The sequence below is a fragment of the Larus michahellis genome, chromosome 2 (assembly GCF_964199755.1).
Source record: "Larus michahellis chromosome 2, bLarMic1.1, whole genome shotgun sequence".
Lineage (NCBI taxonomy): Eukaryota > Metazoa > Chordata > Aves > Charadriiformes > Laridae > Larus > Larus michahellis.
Genome location: NC_133897.1, coordinates 48,961,303 through 48,985,381, shown reverse-complemented (window position 1 = coordinate 48,985,381; position 24,079 = coordinate 48,961,303). Strand labels below are relative to the sequence as shown.

Below are 24,079 nucleotides of genomic sequence, written 5' to 3'. Positions count from 1 at the left end.
TCTCTGCTTAACAGACAGATGCCACTGTTTTGCAAAGCAACTATAATTTTCTGACATCATCACCCGTCTTCTTCTTTCGTGATTTAAGTGTCCCTGGAGTTGGTCTTGCTGCGGTAACTTGTCCATGATGCCAGAGGGTTCACAGAGGTATTGGAGGTGCTGCGATGATGGTGTTATCCTGGGCGTCCAGGGGTGGCTGTTATTCTTCAGGGTGGAGGCCCTCCTCCTCTTTGCAATGAGCTGGGGTCCTTTAGTCATGTTCACTTAAGCATGTCTACAGCACAAGTCTTATGAGGAGCAGCTGAGGGAAGTGGAGTGGTTTAGTCTGGAGAAAAGGAGGCTGAGGGCAGACCTTATCGCTCTCTACAGCTACCTGAAAGATGGGTGTAGGGAGGTGGGGGTCGATCTCTTCTCCCAAGTGACAAGTGATAGGACAAGAGGAAATGGTCTCAAGTCGTGCCAGGGGAGGTTTAGAATGAATATTAGGAAAAATTTCTTCACTGAGAGGGTTATCAAGCACTGGAACAGGCTGCCCAGGGAAGTGGTTGAGTCACCATCCCTGGAGCTATTTCAAAGACCTGTAGATGTGGTGCTGAGGGACATGGTTTAGTGGTGGACTTGGCAGCGTTGGGTTAATGGTTGGACTTGATGATCTTAAAGGTCCTTTCCAACCTAGACGATTCTATGATTCTGTGATTCTATGACCATGCAGCATACAATGTAAAATAGCACCTCTCCTACGAGGACAGGCTGAGAGAGGTGGGGTTGTTCAGCCCGGAGAAGAGAAGAATCTGGGGACACCTTATAGGGGCCTTCCAGTATGTAAAGGAGGCCTATAGGAGAGATGGGGAGGGACTTCTTACAAGGGCACGTAGTGGCAGGATGAGGGGTAATGGCTTCAAAGTGGAAGAGGGTAGTTTTAGATTAGATACCAGGAAGAAATTCTTTCCTGTGAGGGTGGTGAGGCACTGGAACAGGTTGCCCAGGGAAGCTGTGGATGCCCCATCCCTGGAAGTGTTCAAGGCCAGGCTGGATGGGGCTTTGAGCAGCCTGGTCTGGTGGGAGGTGTCCCTGCCCGTGGCAGGAGGGGTCGGAACCGGGTGATCTTTAAGGTCCCTTCCAACCCCAACCATTCCACGACTCAACATTAAGAAAACCCACGCAATTTCCTCGCGTAAACGCTTAATTGGTACAGAATGAGGGTTTGCGGGGCGTGGGGCCGTTTTTTCCCGGCGGGCGGCGTCACCTGTGACGTCTTGCCATTGACTGGTGACGACACGCGGCGGGGGGGGTGGGGAGGGGGGGCGTGGCCGGGGGGGGTGGCCAGGAGCCGGGGGGCGGGGGCGAACGCCCCCGCCCCCCGGCTCCTGGCCACCCCCCCCCCCGGCCACGCCCCCCCCGGGGACGGGCGCGGCGGGAGTGAGACGGCGCGGCGGGACGGAGGCGGCCGGCAGTGCCCCGATCCCGGCGGGAAAGGGAGGAGGAGGAGGAGGAAGAAGAAGAAGGCGCCTGGGGGGGAGGTGTGCGTGCGTGTGTGTGTGTGTGGGGGGTGTGTGTGGTTGGGGGGGGCCGTTCAGCCCGCTGAGGCCGGCGGAGGGATGGATAAGTACGACGACCTGGGTCTGGAAGCCAGCAAGTTCATCGAAGACCTCAACATGTACGAGGCCTCCAAGGACGGGCTCTTTCGGGTGGACAGAGCGGCCGGCAACAACCCCGAGTTCGAGGAGACCAGGAGGGTCTTCGCCACCAAAATGGCCAAGATCCACCTCCAGCAGCAGCAGCAGCAGCAGCAGCAGGAGGAGATGCTGATGGCCGCCCTGAACGGGGGGGCTGCCTTCAACACCCCCCGGCCCAGCCCGACGGCGGCGCGGGGTGCCAAGCCGCCCCCAGCCTCCACCATGAGGCCGTACGACGGAGGAGAGCGCGGCTTCAGCGAGACCGGGGCGCGTACCGAGGCCTCGGGGAGCCAGGCCGGACGCCGGAGCTGGGAATCGGAGCCCGACAGAATCCCCAGAGTGGGGGGCTCGCGGCCTGGCACGGGACGTGGGGAGCAGCAGGCTGGCAGCTCCGGGGAACCCCAGCCCTGCCGTGGTGGGCAGGAGAATGGCAGCGAGGGCAGGCGGGGTGGTGGGGACCAGAGGTCCTCCTCCTTCTCGCACGCCCGGACCCCCCCGGCACCCTCAGCGGGGATGGAGGAGGGGGCTCCGGGGGCCCTGCCACAGCAGAGGTCCTCCTCCTTCTCGACCCCCTCAGTGCAGCCCGACCGGGGGTTTTCGGGCCCTGCTGATGCCTGCGGTCCCAGGGCCGGAGGGGACGGCAGCCAGCGGTGGTACCAGGGCGTGCCGGTGGCCTTCACCCCCAGCTCTGCACCTGCTGCCCCGAGCGTGGACTACCAGCACACCACCGCCTACCCTGGCCCAACCGGCCACTTTGTGGCCCACGGTCAAAACCACCGGCCCAACGGCAGCGGTGTGAGCCCCGAACCGGGCTCCTCACGCCTCGCCTCGCGCGGGCCGATGGCTGCGGATGCTCCACAGCCACCTTTCCCAGAGGGCGGAAGCGGCCCACGGTCGGACGCCGGGCAGCCGGAGGGCTCCAGCGCGGTGAAGGTGAAGCTGCCCTGCCAGACCCTCCTTCCGCAGCCGGAGCAAGGGCCGTCGGCGGCTGAGCTGAAGCTGGAGGCCCTGACCCAGCGCTTGGAGCAGGAGATGGATGCTCGGCCGAAGGCAGATTACTTTGGTAAGGAGGCAGTCCAGCAGCCGGCGTGAAAAGGGCTCGTGCAGGGTTGCGTGTCTCCGTACGCTTGGTTGTGCTTTTTCAGTTGCTCGGGGGTTTTTTTTGTTATTTAACTTTTATTTATCACAGGGACTGGAAGCTCTCCTGCAACACTTTTTTGTTTTATCCCACCTCTTAAATTTTAAAGCAAAGGTAGTTTAGCAGCTTTGGGGAGGACAGCACTGAGAAGAAGCTGGAGCAGCATCTTCTGAAGTGCCTTTCACTGCCAGCAGGGAGTCACTTACCTTTTCTTGACAGTACTCCTGGTTCTCTGTGTCTTAAAAGTATGCTGCCCGACCACATGTGAGTGGGAAGGCAGCGTTCCAGCCTGCGGAGCAGTCGCGCCTGCGTGCTCTGCGGGCACGGAGAAGGGCACAGGGCTCAGGGAGCCTTGGTGGTACCCCCCATGGAGGTGGCCATGGCCAGGCATTCTTGCAGGATCGCTTGAAGAGGATTTGCTTGGGGATGGGAAGGGTGGTGGTTTCACAAACTTGCCTGGATTTCCCCCTGCCCCCAGGTGCTGGTCCCTCCGAAAGGATCGGTGCATCCTGAGGATGGCAGAAAAACGGGCGATGGGGACATTCCTCCCTAAATCTCGGGTCCACAAGTAGTCCAGACCACCACCAGAGGTTATCGCTGGCGCTTGGCAGTGGAAGGGGACCGCTTACATGCGAGGATCTCACAATGAGAATATTAAATGTCCTGCTGGATTAAACCGATTTACCACCCCAGGACGGCAGAAGGTCAGGGACGAATGGAGCGTTTCCTTTCCCTGCTGCGCCACTTTGCAATTTAATAGCAGATGAGATAGTTCAGCTTTTGGGAGAAAAGAAACAAGAAGTTGCTGGGAAGGCTGAGAACCCCATGGTTAATTTAACGATTGATGGGAGCAGGTCTAGCGTATGGATCTTCCTCACGATTTTAGACCCAGGTTCACAGAAGTAGAAGCGGGGACAGATTAAACTCTTCAGCCTGGTGCGGAGGAAGGGTTTGCATCTGGGGCTGCATGAGGTCCTGCCTGGTGGGGTCGGTGGGTGGCTCAGCAGTGGTCTGCGCACACAGGAGCAGGCACGGGCTTCACGCCAAGCTCCGGGGACGTAGCTGGAGGGTCCACCGAGTGCTCAGTTGCAAATTGCATAACAAAATGTGTTTCTTGGCATCAGGCAGTGGTACTTGCCTGCAGAGGGCTGAGCTGGGATTGTTTATCTCAGTATCTTGTGTCTGGATTCAGCCTCGTGGCAGGGCAGATGCAGTTTTACTCTGTTGCAGAAAAGTGATGTGTCAAGTTGCTGTACTTGCAGCGTTTTTGGCCTGCAAATGTGTTTTAGCGCTTTCCGTCCCATGGGGGCAGTGCATGGTTTGAATGAGCTCCGGGAGCCTCGTCTCGGGGGGGAGGGCTGAACGCTGTGACGAGGAGCTGGTAACGAAGATGGGGTTGGGACAACAGTCTCGTGGGAGGCAGTGCTCAGAAATGGGAATATTTTGCTGGAGGAGGCATTCAACTCCCCTGGAGAGGTGTCAGGGGTCTCTACAACAGACCCTGCTGCGTGTGTCTTCTCCTCACGGTGCAAGCAAACCAGCTGGGTCATACCTTGTCCGAAATGTGCGTGGGGATGGGGTGAGAAAGCAGAGGAACCTAGTCGGTGGTTAGATTATTTTTACCTTTTTATCACAAAACAGAGGGTAGCGCCATGGGGAGGGCTTTCGTCCTGTGTGAAATTTGTAGTGAAGCAGGAGTAATTCTGGCAGCATGGAGAGTCCTGCTGGACAGGCGGCAGAGTTAGCGGTGGGCCCCGGTGAGGGAGGAGAGATGGAGGCTGCCTGAACCCCAGTGAGGTCTTTTGATGTCCTTCTGGCAGGTCGTCTTACACCAGGATGTAGTGTCTGAGAAATTGGGGGAGGAGGGGAGTGACGGAGGAGAGGGAAAAACGAAATGATGCTGTCACAGCAGATGAAGAAGTAACGTTTTGTGGAGCCTTAGCTCTGTGGAGGAAGGCTCAGCAAATCTGCCCTGTGGAGGACCAAGGAGCAGGAAGGGGCAAGTACCGAGGTGTTTTAATTCTGGCCCTCCTCCCCCTTTCTTTCTCACTTTTATTTTCATTTTTCACAGTTACCGTACTTCCTTTGGAGGAAAAAAGGACCCAGATGGTCTTCTGAATCTGTCAGGGAATTGCTATTCCCTACCCTCAAGCTAGCAAGCTTTAGGATAGAAAATAAATATTTTTATGCAATAGTGATAAAAAGGATCAACAGGGTTTTTTTTGTTGCAGACTTTCCCCCAGTGAAGGGAAGTCTAATGCAGCAGCTTCGCAGTACATCGGAGCCAGGAAATGAAACCAGGACTGAAGTGCAAATGACCAAAGTGTTTTATCTAAAATGGTTTCAGCTCTCCTAAATTTGGATGCTGCTTTTGTAACAAGGAGATTTTTTAAAATAGGTCTGTCTTGGTAACATACAGTCCCTAAGTCTGTCTCTGTCTAGACCAGATACGTATCATGAGCAGTTAATTCTGATCGCAGTAAGATCAGAAAAAGCACTTCACTATGTGAAAATGAGCATTTGTAAACGAAAGCCTAGGAAAGGATAAGGTAGGGACTAGGCATAAGATAGGTAGGATGCTCTGCTGTGGAGTAACAGACAGTCTGGTTATCTGTCACCACCAACTTGCTGTACAAAATCCATTTGTCTCCTCAGAGTATGTATAATAAGTGAAAGGAAAGAAGCAAACAAAGCCAAGAATTTTCTGTGTTTAAATAGTGGCCTATGTGTGAGCAGCCTGGGCTGCACGTGTCCCTGGAGGAATTTGGGTTCTCTCAGAGTGCCTTTGAAGTGCTGACTTGATTTATCTGAGTTTCGAGGAGGACATAGGGAGTGTCAGGTGTCACCCAGGTCTTAGGCTTGGGGAGGGAAATCCTGAAATTGCTCCCCAGAGATGCCGGTTCCCATGGAGCAGAGAGGGGCCCCAGGTCCCAGGTGATGCCGCTGGAAGACACCCGAGGTTGTATTCAGGTTTTTGGCGTTCTGTTTCCAGGGAACATCCAGGAGCGAGGTGCCTGAGTCCCGCTGACTTTCCCTGGTGTTCCTTTGGATGCACCAGCCATCATCTCCACTTGGTGAACGGGAGGATTAATTAAGTCAGAGTGACTGGGGGAGTTGCAGCTCCTCCGCTAGCACCACCCAGCGCAAATGCAGATGTTTTGGGTTAGGTGAGGCAGCACCATTCCGAGGACTGAGCGGGATGAGTTTTCCGCCAGGCAGGTGCACAACCATACTGAGCATCTGCCTGCGCTGCCTGGAGGTGACTTGGTGGGGGAGAGGCCCGGCTGAGAGGCGTCGGGTCTGGAGGGAGGTTTTGCCATTCATTTTAGTAGAACCTGTGGCACCGTGCAGTTCCTTGGCCTGCAGGCACAGGTGGATGCTTTTAGAGGTGTAATGTGTAGCATCGGGTTTTTACCAGTGCTTATTTCGTATAGATGGAAAACTCCATCTGATGGAGACTATCTACATCCTTACCAAGAAAGAGTCTTTTTTAAAACAATTTTTATAAATGGTTTTCTTGTTATAAATATTTGTTAGGTATTGAGTTCTGGCTTCCTTATTATTTAGAGCAGAGCTGATAAGCTGCAGGTATTTTAGGAGGGCTCCAGGCGTCTTGTTTTGCAGCAAAATACTGGGATGCTTCCCAGCAGTCAGGCAGAGAAGATCTCGTAGCGAAGTCTGCAGATTTCTTTTCCCCTTGGCAGAAGCAAAGCGGTAGCTGAGTCGCTGAAACCCCGTGGAGACCTGGAACCCCAGCACTTCTGAATGGGTGTGATCAGCTCGAAGGCCAGCAGTGCTATTTTGAAGTTCTGTGTGTAGTGAAGTTAGTGTTTTACCACTGCTGAAAACACAGTTCTTTTAACTTTAAGGCTGTACGCACCTGTGGACTTTACCAAAACCTGCTGATGACGGTGCACCAGGATGGTTCAGCAGCAGTGAGGGTAATTTCAGTGCTGCCGAGTGGAGAATTTCTGGTTAAAATGAAAGTTCTTCTGAGGTTTGTTTTGTACGTGGGTGATGATAATGGCATTGTTTCCACTGGGAATGAGTGGAGGCATCCCTTGCTACCTGCTCCTGGGAGAACACGGCTGGAAGGAGATGCCTGCCTACAGCAGAGAGGAGGGGGAGGCAGGGCAAGGCAGGTCCTGGTGGAACAAGGAAAGCTGGAAGGATCACGGCAAGTGGACTAGTGGGTGTGTGCAGATTGCAGAGTTTATCTTACTGCAAGGAACCGAGCAAGTAAGTATTTGCCTGGGATACGGCTCTTCAAGATTACAGCAGTATGCGCTTCTCCTCCCTTCCTCTTGGGAGCTCAGCTGGGTTTGCAAGCTAAGGAAAAATCTGTACCAAAAGGAAAGAAAAAGGAAGGAGATGAGGCAGAGGATCAATAGGTCTTTCAGCCAGGATACTGTGGCAGTGAGGACTGAAGGGAATAAGGAGCCTCATTCATTTGGCACTGGAATTCACGTAATCTCTGACATCGCTTTAAGGTACTTAAAATGTCACTGACGTGAGTTTGATGGCATTTTGTACTTCGCTGGCAGTGTGTACACAGCTGTCTACAGCAAAGTCGGGGGTCAAGACCATGGCATGCAAAAACAGTACAGAAAAATTGCATTTGGTTCTTTGGGCAAGGCAGACCTGCACATCTTCGCTACCACTGAGTGACAACCTGGGGCTGATACGAGTGATGACACCCAGCAGCGAATGGGACCAGACTGCCAGGTTTTCCAGGCACTCGATCTCACGTGGGCCTCCAGATCTCCTTGAAATCAACTCTCTGGCAAGCACAATTGCACAGTAGTGGGTAACAGCATAGCGAGGCATGCAGTATGTCTAATTTAGAGTTTGATGTAGGAATGACTTGGTTAAGGTGAGCCACCGGGCATGTGGCATCGGATTCTGGAGAAGGTCTGAAGTAAAAGGCGAAGAACTGAGCATCATGTTGGGTGAAACTGTTTTTTTCAGCAGACAGTCTTTGAAAAATGTGTGTGCAAGTGGAGGACTTGGTTCTCCTGGAATAAATAGGTGGGTCGCAAACACAGAAGCTGTGCCTTCATGAGGATCCTCCCTGCCAGAGCAGGAAAGGAGAACAAGGTAAGAAGAAAGCTCTTGGCTTGTTCCCCTTTCCCGCTCTGATGGGGAGGACTCTCATGAAGGCACAGCTTCTGCCAAGAGGCAGCAGGGTCTACTTCTGTATTAGTCACGTGCATATCTGGGCAGATGGAAAAGATGACATGGGAGGTATTTACGTGCAAAGGCTCTGGGGTTTTCTTCCAAAAGCAACTGTGGGTTCTTCAGCATAAATCCACCCTCCTGTAAGGAGAAGGCAAAAAACAGTTATGTGTGGTGGAGAGGAGTCAAGCTGATCGTGGAAACATGGCTTGCGTGGAGGAAGTGGAAGGGGTAGGACAGACTTACTCCTCTGAGTGCTGTTTCTGGATTAGCTACGTATGCAGACCCACATCACCAGATTCTCCCCTCATCCTGCCACTGCATTCCTCTTATCCAGGACTGGGTTGACGTGCCAAGGAGATCTCACCATGGAAGCAGCACAGCAACATATTTGGCCCTCTAAAATTAAGCGACAGTCTTAGCAACCCAAGCAGGAGCACCTGTAGGAAAGCTTGGCTGTCCTGGATGCTGCTGAGAATGGGGATGCTGCTGAAAAGAAGCGGGATGCTGCTGGAAAAATCCACAGCTGTGTTCTTGGTTTGTAGGTAGACGATTTCTAGCACGTAGAAATAAATCACACCGACCACTCCTAGAAAATGCTGTTGTTCAGCATGGTTTGCATTGAATTTTTGGCGAGTGGGATACAGTAAGTAACTGAGCTCCTTCTGGTGAGCATGAAATAGCAACGCTTAGAGGAAAAAACATTTCTAAAGGCTTTGAGTCTGCCAGTAAATGGAAATGCACTTGTTGAACTTTGATGGTGGGACTGACATTTCAGACTAGGTGCCGGGTTCGCTTTCATTTCTGACAGCCCTTGAGGTCTGCATCGGAGCTGTTTGATCTCATGAGCTAAGGCTGTTCCCGGTGGCAGCCGGGTTTGCAACGCTGAGATGGAGTTCGGCGAGCACCGGGATGTGGCTTACGGGGCATGTTTTCGGTCCCAGCTCTGCCCCAAAGGTCCTTTTGTTCAGGCGCTCAGCTGCAGCGCGGGCTGTTGTTTGCCGCATGATGCGAAAAGGAACAGAGATTTCTTTGTTGTCCGGGGCCCGGCTGCCCTAACCGGCAGAAATTGAGCCGAAATCAGCAATTTCCATCCCTTTCCCTTTCCAAATCTGGCTGCCATTCTGCCGGCATGCTCTAGCGTGAATTTACCAGCATTGTGCACGTTGCTGTGCTTGTGCTTTGGGCTTGTCGTCCTGGCGGTGAAAGAGAAACATTTCATTTGTCCTTACTAATGTCTTAATAACGCCGTCGGAGGTTAAAAGCCATCATTTCAGAGGGGATATCTGCTCAGATCGGCGCTTGCATAAGCACTCGTTACGCGTGGCAAAGTAACTAAGTGCAGGGATCAGGCATCTCGCTGAGCCGTGGATACTCGGGGGTCCCTCGGCTTTGAGCCGAGGACAGGTTTTTTTTTGCTAAATGCTATGTTGTGCCAAGAAAATCACTCGGAGCTGCAGACTGGCACCGGCAGCGTGTGGGGCTGGACTGACACTGCTGACATTTTAACTCTGCGCCCTGGCAAGCAGAAAAGCACGCTCAGCACTCTTTTGGGAAATCGTCATCGGAGCTGGCGTGGAGCGGGGCGCAGAGGCCGTTTTTGTGGCGGGATGGGGTTGGATGCGGGCTGTGCTTGTGCTGCCTTTGCACACACGTTGCCGAGCTTGGCGACTGGCCGCCCACAGCAACAGGTATTGCTTTTTCCCTTGCGCAGCCTAAGGCGAAAGAACAGGATCATCGTGGCAGCAGGGAGCGAGCGGCAAAAAAATGTGGAAAGGAAAAAATCAATAAAAATCACTTTTTTTTCCCCCTTTCAGGCCAGGTGTGCAGAGAGTCAGAGATGAAGGCTCAAGTATGTTGCTTAAAATACTTCAGAATATTATATTTGGAAGAAACAAAGAGTTCTAGAATAATTCCGATTGCTACTGAGATTTAATTGGCTTCCAAGCAAGTTTTGGCAGATACAAATAAAAACTTAAACGATACACAGATTTGCCATAATGCCATTTTTCAATTGTCAGCCTTGCCACAGGACATCTATAAATATTTATAGCATGGCTGGTTATTACATAGTTGGGTAATTTAGGACATTATAGTTTTTACAGACAACATTGTCAATTTTTTTTTAAAAGCCCTTTCATTCTATTACTATTTTCCATGTTTTAAGGGCCTAAATATTGAAAGAAGTGGATAAAAGGATTAAGCAGGGGATGAAATGGAGCATGTAGTGAAAGAAAGGGGCAAGGATGGTGGGGGAGGTCGAGGGGCAGGAGGTGGAGGAAGGTTTGGATATGGATGCAAGAGCCGGGGCAGATCCCACAGAATCTGGATGGATTCTTTGTCCCTTTGGGGAAAACATAGGCAGTGACTACGCTCCGAAGCTTAAATGGGATGGACAGGAGACAGCAGATGTAGTTTCTGCCCTCCATGGGATTTGCCTTAGTGTATTTTATAGTGGCTTTAATGCCTGCCAGCATCTTTACCATGCACTGTGCCTGCACGCAGCGTCTGCGCCTTCTGCCTCCTGCTTTTTGCTGCTCATCCATATTCAGCGTCACCCGGCTGCTTTCTGGAAAGGAGGAAATCAGAACATGCTGGGTGTTTTTTTTTCTGGAGCAGCCACTCTCTGGCACAGAGAAGGGAAAATTGCAGCACTTGCAGGGCAATAAATACATCGGCTCTGTGGAGAGCCTGGTGAATGTCGTGGAAAGAAGGCTCTGCGCAGCAAAATCAGCAAGCTTTCTGCTCTCAAAACTTTCCGCTCGGCATCGCTGTAGTCGAGAGGGAATTCTGCAGGATAGCTGTTAGCTCTTGTGTCAGACGATTGCACAGTATCTCGGGCTGCTGCTGAAGGTACGCGTTCCTGGGAGATCACATCCATTTGAAAAGCCAAATTTTCTCATCTTCGTCTTGTCTTGTCTTTTTTTTTTCCTTGTCTTTTTTTTGGTATTGCCTGCGTGATTTATCTTTTGCTTTCTTAAGGTGTTTCAAGAAATAACTGAGAGAAATCTGCTTGGTTGGAAAAGAACCAGCAAGTTTTGCGAACTTGGTGCCAGTCTGCGTGTGCTGGGGTGGGCCCGCGGCCAAGCTAGCGTTTCAGTTCAGGTCGGATTTGGGACAAAACAGAGCAACTAATTATTCTCTGCAGGTTTGTGTCAGTTGGGACTCTGGCTCTGAGTGCAGCGGGGCTTGGAGCCGTGCTAGGATGGCTTTCAGCCTTATGGTTGAAAGCATGCAGGCAGCTGCAGCACAGAGAGACAGGTCTGCTCTGGGAAAATGGAGTATCTGCTTTCCAACAGCTGTGTGTGCGTTACTGCGGAGGGTTCCGGAGAGTTTTTGTCCCTGTAGTGTGTAAAAACTCATGGCCGCAGCTATCGGCTGCAGGAAGGAATTGTTAACCACCCTGGGACTGCCAGCGTGGTGCTGCCGGAGCTGGGAGTTACTTTTCAGTGCTGTCATAAGTACATTGGGTTTCTTCCTAACTTTGACCAGACCTTTCCGATTACTCTGGAGCTTGCGGGGCCCCGAAGGAAGTGAAGTTTTGTTAACCACGGCATGACTAAGGATCTCCAGCAAGATGATGCTGTTCCTTCTTGGGCCAGTGGGAGCGAGGTGTGACCAAAGGTCCCTGCCCCAGGGAATTTAAGAGTCGGGGTGAATGGGACTGAGCAGCGGTGGAAGGAGAGACCTGAAGGTGAAGTCACATCCACAGAGTCACCATGGACCACAGACAGAACCACATCTTCCATTTTTCCTTCCCACTGCCCTTTTTGGGTAGATAGAGCCATGTTTATTTGTTTAAACACGGACTGAAGTTGCTCACTTAGAGGTAGTTAAAGGGTGATGCTGCTTTAAAACCAGTCTTTCGCAATCAGAGGGTGATGCCTGAAGTAAGAGAACTGGCTTGATGTGTCATTTTCCTTGGATAAGGACTTTCTCTCCCTGGAGAGAATAGTGGTTTTGGGCAGCCTCAGTGCATTTCTCCCTGCACAGTGGAGGGAGGTCCTGCTAGAGGGTGCCATCAAGGGCATGAAACTTGATTATCAATTCTTACTCTCTTACCGAAATAGTTTTACATGCAAATGTGAGATTGTAGAGATCCTGTGTGAACACACAACAGCCTTTGCGAACCTGCAGTGCTAAAGTCTTCTCCTTACAGTCCCTTCCCACCACCACCGCCACCATACATCTGCCCTGTTGCTGCCATTCCCAGCCCCGATCGGGCAGGTCTGTGCCTGGAGGGTCCCAGCAGCTTCTTCGTGAGGTCGAAATCCTCACCCTACGCTGTCTGCCTGGCTTGGGTTTTGGGTTGGAGCCTCACACCGGGGTGGGTGCTGGTGGAAATGTGCTGGGCTGCGCCAGCAAGAGATTAAGCTGAACTGCTAAGCACAGTTGTCTTTTCCCTCCTCTGGAGCTCCAGAGCTTCCCGTGGTCTTTAGATGATGGTGGTGGCAAGAGCGTGTGAGGAGCAGCTTGGACATGCACTTGGGACAGCTTATAGCCAGAAGTTGACCATGTGTGCTGGCCCTGGCTCTCCTTCACCCCATGGGCCACCTGAGAGTCAGCCCCCCTTGGCTGTTGGTGCTGCTGCCACCAGGTATCCTCTTCTTAAAACTGACTTCTTTCTTGCCTTGTCCTGCAAGAGGCAAGAAGAACGTCTGGGCAGGATACGTGGTCTGTAGGTAGCGTCTACCTTGGGTCTTTGTGTTCAGATGTGGCTGACAGAGGGAAGACAGGCGGGTGTCAGGTAGTCCAGATCTGTTTTGGTGGGAAGTCCTTAGGGCTTTCAGCAGGTGTGAGTGGGGTCTGAAATCGATGAAGATCTAAATGGGCTAAGAGGTGTGTTTTTCTCACATCAGTTGCAAGCAACAAGCTTATTTTATGCAATAAGTAGCAGAAACTATTGGTTTGTGAACAGCTCTGAGCACCACTTAGCACCACCCAGGCTTTTGGGAGGGACACTAAGTGGTTTTAAATGTATATAGAGTTTGTGGGAATGCATGGGTGAAGGAAGGAGATGTTGCTGTAGACAGGGCTGGTGTTGTCCAGTTGTCTTTTTTGCAAAAGGCTTTTGCCATGAAGGTCTGGTGACTGTCATCATCACTGTTAATAGTATCTCTCAGGGTGGGTGATGCCGATGTCGCCTACATTTTGGGGCTACAATGAACCACCATGTCCTAAGCTGCTGAGCTTAGTCAGTGACCCCAGCCACCCCGTCAGGTCCCGCTTCTGACTGCTGTCTCCCTCTCTCTCTTCCAGGCACCTGCGTGAAGTGCAGCAAGGGGGTGTATGGAGCGAACCAGGCTTGCCAGGCCATGGGCAACCTCTACCATGATGGCTGCTTCACCTGCGGAGCCTGCAGTGAGTACCCCTCGCCTGGCCTACTGCCGGAACAGGACCCTGGGGCAAATGCTTCGGGCTTAACGTTTATCTGGTTTAAAAGGGGTAAAAAAGGAGGTGGTTATTGAATTATGTGCCAGCTGGAGTCTGCTGCAGCTATATATCTTGGTGGTGGTGGTTGCTGTTTGTTTTTGAACAGGTTCTTGCAAGGCACGTAGAAAAGATGCTTTGGGTTGTGCCGGCTGTCTGCCTTCTGGTGTGGGGGATGGTTGTTTTTATCCCTCTGCCTCTCCATTACAGCTATGTTGTTTTTTTTACTTGTAAGAGTATTTTTTCCAAGTGGCAGTGAATATGCCTTTTCTGACATTTAGAGGTTTTTTAATTGTCATGTCAGACTTCATAGAATCATAGAACAGTTTGGGTTGGAAGGGACTTTAAAGGTCATCTGGTTCCATCCCCTCTGCCATGGGCAGGGACACCTCCCACTAGACCAGGCTGCTCAAAGCCCCATCCAGCCTGGCCTTGAGCACTTGAGTCTGTCCCCATCTCCCCCATCGGCCCCCTTCATGTACTGGAAGGCCGCTATAATGTCTCCTCGGAGCATTCTCTTCTCCAGGCTGAACAACCCCAACTCCCTCAGCCTGGCTTATTAGGAGAGGTGCTCCAGCCCTCTGATCATCTTTGTGTCCCTCTCTGGACCCACTCCAACAGGTTCATGTCCTTGTGCTGAGGACTCCAAAGCTGGACACACTACTCCAGGTACTGCGTACAGCCATCCTGGCCTTTCAGTCTGCGGACCCCAGGGAGAGCTGCCGGGTGGGTGCTGTGCCGAGGGCTCAGGCAGGGTGCGAGCACAGGCAGCGATTTGTGCCAGTGCCAGGGACACCTTTTCAGAGGGAGCTGCTCCACGGTCAGTCTGGTCACGGTGTTTTCACTGCGTGCATTACCTTTACTCACTGTAATCGTTTTGCCCTTCTGAGGGACCTCCGGTCAAAGCATCTTAAGTGCATGAATGAGTTACACACCTTGCTTGTTCTTCCTCCAGAAAAATGGAGCCATGCCCCGAGACAAGGGGCAAGTCTCTGACGGCTTGCTTTCTGGTGATTGCAGGGAAGGAGCTGGTTATTGTGCCAGCGGTATCAGAGGTATCCCCTGTGAAATCTGCCTAGGAAGTGGGGTAAATAGTTCATCTGGCCCCGCTGAGCTCCCCACCACTTGTCAGACCCACATCTGCAGCTTGCTGGAGCGTACAGCATGCTGCAATGTATGGATCCTCCTCAGCAGCTTTTCGAGGAGGTCCGTGATGGAGCTGGGGTGAGGAACAGGCTGCTTCATTTCGAATCATGGCTGTGTTTGTAAGACAGTGGGTTTTCTCTGTTTTGTTATGTTTAACCCTAGGGCTAGTAGGGGGATATTTTTAGAAATGTAGCTGTACATGTGGAGGCAGAAAAAATAATAATAATAATCCTTCTAGTACTTTTGTATGTATCAGTTTGGTTTTCCCAGATGAGTCTTAGGGTTTTTCTCCTGCGTTGTACGTAGAGTTGTAAACTCATCAGGACCGCATGTGTTTTATTTGGAGCTGTAAAGTGGGAATAAATATAGAAAGATGTGTGTGCTTTTTAATAATAGCTGAACCTTGAACTCTGCTCATTTCCCAGCTGTCCAACACCAGCTGCCTTGCCTCACCTATGTTTTCAGTAGAGCGCTTCACCGTCATCTGACCAAAGACAGGAAAACTGGAAAGAAAAAGTGGTGTTTGCACGTGGTGGCAGTTTCCTAAAGGCTCAGAAGTCAGCAGCTCACTCTTTTGTCCTCTCTTATAAATTAATTAGAAATCTTCTCCTGCAGAAAGGATTCCTGGCTGCAGACGGGAATTTGCTTCAGGGACCTCTCACCCTCCGTGGCCAGGCGGCCTCCAAACTGCCCTTGCACACAAAGCTCCTGTTAAAAATAATCCAGCAGCAAGTTCGAGCTGTCTTAAATTTCTAAAATTACTACTGTGCAACTGGTGCTTTAGAAAGAAACACTTTTGATCCTCCTTTTAGAACTGATTTTATCATCTTTATTTCGAGACCCGTGCTAGAGAGGTACTTGCGGTTGCAGAGCTATCAGTGGTTCCTTCCATTTATGTTTGTTAGTGTTTGGTTAAAAAATAGCTTAATCCCATTTCTAATGAGGTGGGTTGGTGAGGTCTGAAAGACTAGCTATTTGCTGCTTATTCTAAAAGGCAACCCTTTCCAAAGGTTTCCAATGCAAAATGAAAAGGTTTGGGTGTCAGCTGAGACACAGGAAGATGGAAAAAAAAAATCTAAGTTTAGCAAAGTGAAGCCCACTTTTTTTCTTACCCAGGCTGTAACTGAGGAACCTCTTTGGACATGTGCTGAAGCAAAGAGTTACAAATTGAAAGTAAAAGAAAAGCTTGTAAAAAAAGGAAAAAAAGAAAGGAGGGGAGTAATAATAGTATTTCTCTGAGTAGGAAATACTGTATTTCCATATGAGAGAAAAAAGGGGAATGAAAGCCAGAGGAGTATAAGTGAGAGCCTGTTTCGGCTTGTTAAGTGCAGGAGAGTAATTGTGAAAGCTCGAGTCCTTCTCATTGGGGCAGTGGCCGTACTAAGATGGGAGCTGGGTGCAGTGGTGGCCGGCGTGGATGGATGGAGAGGAGGCATGGATGGATGGAGAGGAGGCAGAGATGGATGGAGAGGAGGCACGGATGGATAGAGAGGAGGCTGTGTGGTGGCATGGGACTTCTGGTACTTGAAGGAGAGCGGTGCCGGAGGGAGGCCTCCGCAGTAGTGGTGTTTCCCTCACGTGCACGTACTTCTACAAGTGACGAGGCTCAGAAGAAACCCTCCGGTGCAGGGGGTGGTTTCCTGTGCTGCTGCTGTGGTCTGCAGGGCTCTTCATGAAGGCAGCTGGGAGGCATGGGGAGGGCGTCTGTATTTCCCCCCCACACTCCCAGCAGCGTGCTTTGCTGCCTGCTTTGTTGTGCTTGTAAAGGCAGAGCTGGGCTGCTTTCTGATTCATCAAAGCCCCTTTGCATCATGGCTGCTTAACCGGTAGCTGGGGTGGTACACGCTGTCCTGCCCTGCGCCCAGGGAGGAAATGTACCCCAGGGGAATCCCCCCTTTCGCAGACCCAGATAATTTCCCAGTCCCCTGGACCATCGGCTGCAAGACGAGTGAAGGGCACAGACAGCCCTGTCCTTAGCCAGAGAGAGCACGTGCCTCTCTGCAGGCTTGCTGTCATCTGTGTGGCTGTGGTAAATATGACGATACCATTTTATCTGCCAGAAAAATCAATATTTGTCCAGGCGGTGTTGTCTGCCGAGATGCAAAGCACGTCTTGAGCAGCCTGTGTGGAAACTCTGGTTTCCAGCTGAAAAGTAAGTAATGCTGTTAAGGTCAAGTGGAGTTCATCTTGGACACCATCCAGGACAATCTTGTCTTTGAGAAGTCAAGGTTGCTCGTGATTTCAATCCTAAGATTTCTGCTCTGGTGGAACGCTGAATATCTCCGCTCCAATAAATAAAATATACAAAATTACCTATTAAGGTAAAGCATATTGTCCTCCAGATATTTATATCCGCTGTCCTGCTGTTTTCATTTTAGTGAGGATTTCTAATTTTGCTTGTAGTTGGATTTGTGTCCAAATGTACGTTAGTTTCCCAGATACAGAAAACCGAGAGGGTCTAAGGAGGGGAGGGGGGTTGGTATCTTATGGTGCCAAATTTCCTACGCTGTTTCCTGATACACATATGTTCAGAGATAAACGATAGAGCAATTCGTTGAGCAGAGCTACACATACGTTATAGGGTTCAGTTGTCAGGAAAAAAATGTACTGTTTTATCTGTGCCAGTGGCATGTAATGCAGAAAATTTGGCTTAGAGGTCAAAACAACAGATTTAGAATGATTACTTTGGCATAAATGTCTCATTTATCTTCTTGTTTGTTACAGGGCAGAGACACAAACAAGGCAGCTTTTTGCAGAGAGGGAGAGGAAAAAACTTTGGGCTCTTTCTGCAGGATTAGTAATAAATTATATTTGCTTTACAGGAGGGCCACGAAAGTAGGTTAAAAAAAAAAAAGTCCTCGAAACTCATATGGCTATTTCCTGCAAGCTCAAGGTGTCTGTTTCCGTCTTGTTTTTTTTTTTTTTTTTTTTCAGTTTGTTGGACAAACAGTTGTAGTTATCAAATGGTTTGTTACACATTAACCATTTAAGTTAAATCACCCTTTTATAGGTCCTCAGAACACAAAAAACGTAGGTGTTTCCAGATGTTGATGTTTGTTGTTTAGGTAGTAAGGAGACCTTATAAATGATACAGATTTAACTGGACAGTATTGCTCTGACCTATTGTGGTGTTCTAGTATTTTCTCTAGGATTCAGCCAGGCTGATATCCGACTGCCGCAGATGGCCTGGAAAGCACACCTTTTTAGCTCTGGTAGCAGCGTAATTTAGAGCATAAGGGTCTTGTACTTGATCTGCTTGGTCCTCAGAGGAAATCTGAAAGCTAAAAAAGTGCAAGGGAAGTGTCAGAGATGACTGTGAAGGAAATCAGTAGACGAGGAAGGAAGTCAGAAAGAAAGAACTGATTGCAAGGTGGTTTGAAGGAGGGTTCGATGTTGAACTGCAGCAGAAGGTCCAAAAGGAGGACCAGGTTCTGACCGTTTGTTACAAAGAGGTGGAAACCTTGCATGTTTGCCAGATTACAGAATTCGACCTTTGACATGTCAACATTACTACATTACTTTCTTTTTCTTTTTTTTGTTGTAAGCTCAGATTAATGTTGATGCCAGTGTAAGGGTAACAGCCTGCTGTTCCAGCAGCGGAGTCTGAAATAACACGAGCTGGTTGTCTCTTGCCACCCTCCAGGGATATATATGGTGGTATTTTTTAATATTTCACAATGTACTTGTGTTTAGAGGTATCAAGGCTCATTTGCTAAGCAAGGTAGGTAAGGTATCGAAGCAGTATAACTACGAGCGTAGCCCTCTGCTTGGGCTAACTAATCTTGCTGCAGTGATTATAAAGCACGGCTACTTAGAGCGATGCAGATCTTGGTGCCTTTGGGATAATTATATTGAATAAGCATGCCCCATATTGGTATGTAACCTCTGGAACAACAAGGCCATTGTTGTTATTGATATCACTAAACAACTCTACAAGTAGAAAGTCACCTTCTTCTGCGAGTGCAACTTAACCCCAGGTTGCAGGACAGACAGCCTCACCAAGTGAATTTCCCCGTGGCGCATGTATGTGTATGATTTATTTTCAGATGCAGAAACTACCAGCTCTTCTAGTAGGGGCAGAACTTACTGCTTGTAATTGGGTATAAAACCGCTATACTGATCAACACGCGTGAGAAGTACGCAGATCTTCAAAGAGGAGAGTACAAAGTACTTCTGGCAATCCTTCCTCAGCATCTCTTTCATAAAATTATCACGCAAGAGTCCGCAGAGTAAATAATATATATTTTTTTAGCAAAAGTAATCTCAGAAAAGATTCATCTGTGCCTGGCTTTACTGACAGTTTGGGAGACAGGGAAGGCATCAGCGTGTGTTTCCGCTCCTGTCTAAATTGCAGCTTTGTTCTTGCTGACTTTCCGTCTTCAGTCTCTCAGCTCACTGGTGAGAAAATCCCCGCTGTTTGGCACAAGAAGTGAATGCCGTAGATGAGAAACGCCAGGGCAGCTTTCATGGTAGGATGACAGTACTTGTTCCTCTCCTGGCCAGATTTCAGGGCAGTAGTGCTTTGGGGTCTGAGCTGAAGAGGCTTGGGTATGGTCCAGGTGTCCTCAGTAGATATCCCTGCTGGAAAGGTTCAGCTCACACACAGGAGATGCAGTCAGGGTTTTATCAATATGCTAGTGGTTGCAGTCGATCGCATGTGTTTTGGTGCTGGCTGAAAGTCTGAAATCGTTAGGGTGATGTGAGAAAAAAGGTTGAAACCTTTAATGGAATATATTCCCAGTCTTTCTGGTCTTCTTATTTTATAATGTCATCTTCAAAGTACTGTTTTTTGTTAAAGAACAGGCATAGGATTAATTGTGCTGTAGAGATTTGGGGGGGGTTCTTACAATGTTTTCATGGTACCTATGAATAATTTTCTTAGTGGTGTCTCAGTAAGCACCGAGGCCTCTTCCATACCTAGAGAAATTTAAAAATTGCTCTCTCCTATAGTTTCAACACAGAGTTACGTTCACCTAGGACACAGAGGTCGCCTCCCCCTCCTTCCTCGCCGGAGCCTCTGCATGTTTCAGTGACAGTCAGTGGGTGGCCGGATGGGAGGCCAGCTCTGATGGCTGCCTGGTTTTGGTGCATTTTGGGAGCAGGGCAACCGTCCCCAGAGTGACGCAGAGAGCGGCTGGGCACTGGGTTGAAAACCGGTACCTCAGCAGGCACTCCCTGGATCGTAGCGCTGCTTTGTCCCAGGGTGACTTTATCTTGCCTCTGAATTTTGAAGCTTCCAGGGGTTTTCCCTAAAAACAAAAACATTTGAGTATCTTCGTGCAACGGTTTGCCATCAGCAAGGGAGAGGTGTTGCTCAGCTGTGTGGCTTACTGTGGTTTCGCAGTGTTTCCCTCTGAGGAGCCATTTCTGCCTTCACCTGTGGTTGCTTTGCCGTTAGAGGCGGATGACCTTTTCTTACATGTATCAGAGCATGCTTTTGGTTTTCAGGCATCTGATCATTTTCTCAGATTTTTTTGTTTTGTTTTGTTTTGCCATCTCAAATGTGTGATTGAGAGCACAGAGGGCGTTTTTTGCAATTTTACAGTACAGCTGGTGTAGTTGAGAGAGAGACCGAACATCTTAATGGTAACGGAGCTACTGTGTTTTAGCGCAGTTTTTTCTAAGAGACATCCTGTCCTCCTGCCCACGGTTTCACCAAGGCTTTGCTCTGACCTGGGGGGTCTGCCGGTTGATCACAGCCTGAGTTTACCTGATTTGGAGGATGTGCAGGCATCAAAGTGACCCTTTTGTGCAGCCCCAGTTCAAGAGTGGATTGGAAATATTGACGCTTGTGTGTCAGACTCTGTGCTGCGTCCAGCTGTAGTGGCGGCCAACAGAAATAGCATAGGTGGCAGAAATTAATTACAGCTCTCTGATGCTCAACCTGGTCGGCTGTGCACGGTGGTAGACTGTACTGCCTGTCAGCAGAGTCAGTATCCACGGAGGTCTCCATAAACACGTGTGCTGACTAGGCACCAGTGGGTCTCGTGTGCTGCTGAACTGTGGGCAGCAGGAACTTCTGTGTGGTATTGTTACGGTTTGAGAAACCCACAACAATTTAATGTCATTAAGACAATTATTTTATCACCTCCTGATGATCCCTCCCCACCCGGGAAGGGGAATCCGGGAAAAAAAATGTAAAGAAACTCGAGGGTTGACATATAAACAGATTTAATAAAATAAGACAAAACAATTAACATTAATAATACTAAAGAACTGATATTGATCTGACACCAGTATAAAATATACCAGGCTTATACTCAGCCCATTCTATCAGCAGGAGCTGTGCACTCCCAGCCGTGGGCAGCAAATGCCGGACACTGCGAGCGCTACGGCTTCGGGAGGAAGGGACGGGCACAGGGGTCCGGCACCAGGGCAAGGAGTTCTCAGGATCGCAGCCATCAAGGGAGAGCTTCTCAGCAAAGTTTCTACTTTATATTGAATGTGACGTTCATGGTATGAAATAATCCTGTTGGCCAGCTTGGGTCAAGTGCCCGGGTCTCATTCCTCCTCATCCCTGCACCTGGCAAGGCTTGAAAACACTGAGACCTTGAAACCCACATGCCATAGCTGGCCACAAAGTAAATATTTTCAAAAATTCAGAGATTAGAGTCTTCTAAAAGTGCAGTTTTCCCAAGCATTAGAAGAGAAGCTCAAACCAGGGCAGGTATGGGGGAGCTGAGGCTCTGGGCCTGCCTGCAGGGTGTGCAATGGACCAGAGGCGGTTTTTCGATCCAAACCCCCTCATAGTTCTATGTGGGGGACACGAAAACTGTGGGAAGGACTGCAGCTTGGGCCAGAGCCACCCAGGGCTGAGGAGGAGCTTGTTCTGATCCTTAGCAGCTAGACGGACGGTGTTTCCAGCCTGCTGCACCATTAGTGTGTCAGGAGGTTACATCCAGTGAATCCGGAAACTGAAATCCTGTTGTATTTAACCTGCCATTAGTAATCACGTGTCCAAATTTATCTTAGCAGCTGTGGCGCTCTAAGAAGGACTGATTTTTGTAGTGACAGAGGCCCAGGGTGGTCAGTGTGAAAGGGACCCAGAAGCGGCTGCCAGTGGGCAGTGACTCTCGCCCATCAGGTGTGCAGATACCACAAGGAGCTCCATGGTGCTTAGATAAGTGATAAGTGAGGTCCACGCTGCCTCCCCAGCAATGCGGGGTCCTGGTCATGCATCCTCATAGAGCCCTGGGATCTGGACGTGGCCCTGTACCATTACATGCATCGAGAGCAATGTCGTGTCTTTGGTGATGGGTTTGTGACCCCCATTGTCCTTTTAATAAATAATGGAAAAGCAACTTCAAAAGAGAAAGTTGGGTCCACCTCCCCAGCAAGCAAATGATGCATCTCCCAGCAGCCACCTTGGGTGGTTGCAAGTCCCTGGTAAACCCCTCTTTGTATGAACTTCAAAAGGAGAGCGCTGTCGTTTGAGAAAACGGTGAACAAAAGCACCAGCATCCTGGGAGTGCAGCCTGGTGGTATGCCTATTATCAGCTGCTAAGCAAAGTGTGTTTATTTTAGCACAAAGGCACTAGTGACTAAGCTTGAATTACTCTGAAATCGGTGCTTAAATGACCTCGAGGTCATCCTGAAGGTCCCACAGCTAAACAGATTAGACAGACGTGTTAGGGATGAGCGTAAAAACTCGTACATAAAAACAAAAGGCCCAAACCTCCTGTCCTGAAGAGGAACAAGAAATCTTGTAACAAGGAATGAAGACGGTGGGGTTGAAATGCTGAAGAATTTTAATTGCCCGAATTTTTCAGGTGAGGTATTAGCTAAATTCAGGGTAAAGTGAAAGTGAAATACAGTCAGGAGCCAGCAGCTTAAAACATGTAGTAGAGCAATTGATCCTGAAAGTGGTGGCAAACCACACATTAATATTCCTGGGTTTATCAAAGGATATCATCTCTGTAGTCATTGTGATGCATATTTAAAGTGATGCATATTTAAAGTAGGCAACGATCAATATGTGATTCCCTATATGCCACTTAAGTTCTCAGTCCTTCCGCTCAGTGAAATTACAACAGCATCTCCGTGTTCAAGCGAAACCCGTGCCAGCCTCTGCAGGCACACGGCCAGAAGTATCGCTTTTGAGGGGGACTTCTTGTCCCGTGGCAGGGAGCTCAGCGCAGGGACAGAAGCTGCTGCCGCCCTGCTCTGTGCTGTGGGGCCGTCCCAGCATGGTTTGTTTTACTGGTGTGGCTGCAGCCAGAACGTGCATTTCCCAGCTCCACCGGGACGGTCCCCAGCACAGCCTGGGGAAGTGAGCTTTTCCTGCATCTTGCTTTCCCACGTGTACAACAAGGAGATGCTTCCTCACCTCAAAGGGGTGGTGGGAGGAGAAGTCCATCCTGATGTGGGCAGGGAGAGGCCGGAGAGCAGCAGAGGAAGCAATGGGCTCTGTTTGCGTGCACTGCTCCCGCGGCAGCTGCAAGGGTACCTAGTTACTCGCTTTTTTTGGCAAATTTCCATTTACGCTTCTGCCAGGGGCTCAAAGAGAGTTGCGGAGGAGAGCTTAAAATAGTCAAAAATAGTCTTTCTTCTTCCCTAAAGAAAGTAATTAAATCATCCCCCCCTTTCCCTCAAAGTCCTCTTGGTGTCAGCACCTCGTCTTCGTGGGCCCATGTAATGCCAACAGCCAAATTATAAATCCTTTATAAAGGGGCTTATCCCTCTGCTGAGTGCCCTTGCAGCAGAAGCCCTGACACAGCGCACTGGCTATGGCACCTTCTCTGAAGGTCTGTTGCCATCAATCTCGACTTGCTAATGTCACAGGGTTAAAAATACACCGGGTGTGGAATGGCCGGTAAATGCTGGTTTTGTCACCCGACAAGAATGACGTGGTGGCAGCAATCCAGACCTCGTCCCCTCTGCTGTAATGGCTGCTGCTCATGCACCGGACATCATCCAAAGAAGTGTCTCCTCATTGCACGGCTCCATGCATATGTTTTTCCTGACTGCTGCTGACTTGTCTTTAAGGAGAGACATTTTATATAGGTGGAAAGTTGCTTGGGCACCTGCCTGTTGCACTAAACTGGAGCCCGTGCTACCGTGTGATTTAAAATCAAAGTTAAATGTTTTTTGTTCGTTTTTCGTTTTTAGGAGTGCCAAATCCCAGTGCTGTATTTAAATCAGTGGGAGATTTTTGGGGGTACTTCTTGCTGCGTTAGGCTTGTCGTTAACTCGCTTAGGACCAGCATTGACAAGGATGCTGCAAATCCAGGTATCCCCATGCCTCTCCCTCCCCTCCTCAGAAACTGGGACTCTGTGGCTGCTGCTGTGCATGCCGAGCTTACCTGCGGATGGGCAGGCACGCAGGAGGGGTCATCATACAAGTAGGCACCCTGGGTTATGGGCCACAAAGCTAACACATCCAAGATTAGATGCTTTATATTTTGGGCTCCGGGTCCTATTTTGGTGTTGGCAACCTCGGCAAAGCATCAGGGTAGGTGAGAGAAATCAGAGCGGGATGCTTGCGGGTTTGTCGTTTTTTTTTTTTCCACGTCCT

At 49.9% G+C, this 24,079-nt stretch overlaps 1 protein-coding gene across 1 annotated transcript in view; it reads left to right on the top strand.

Moving 5' to 3' along the window:
* Positions 1–1,406: 1,406 nt before the first annotated feature.
* The window catches only part of LIMD1 (LIM domain containing 1), a 32,021-nt gene continuing 9,348 nt past the window's right edge, over positions 1,407–24,079 (top strand). The window contains exons 1-2 of the mRNA XM_074575224.1: positions 1,407–2,739; positions 13,249–13,350. Coding sequence (XP_074431325.1) covers positions 1,599–2,739; positions 13,249–13,350 — 1,243 coding nt within the window. The 5' untranslated portion in view covers positions 1,407–1,598. The remainder of the gene's footprint in view (positions 2,740–13,248; positions 13,351–24,079) is intronic.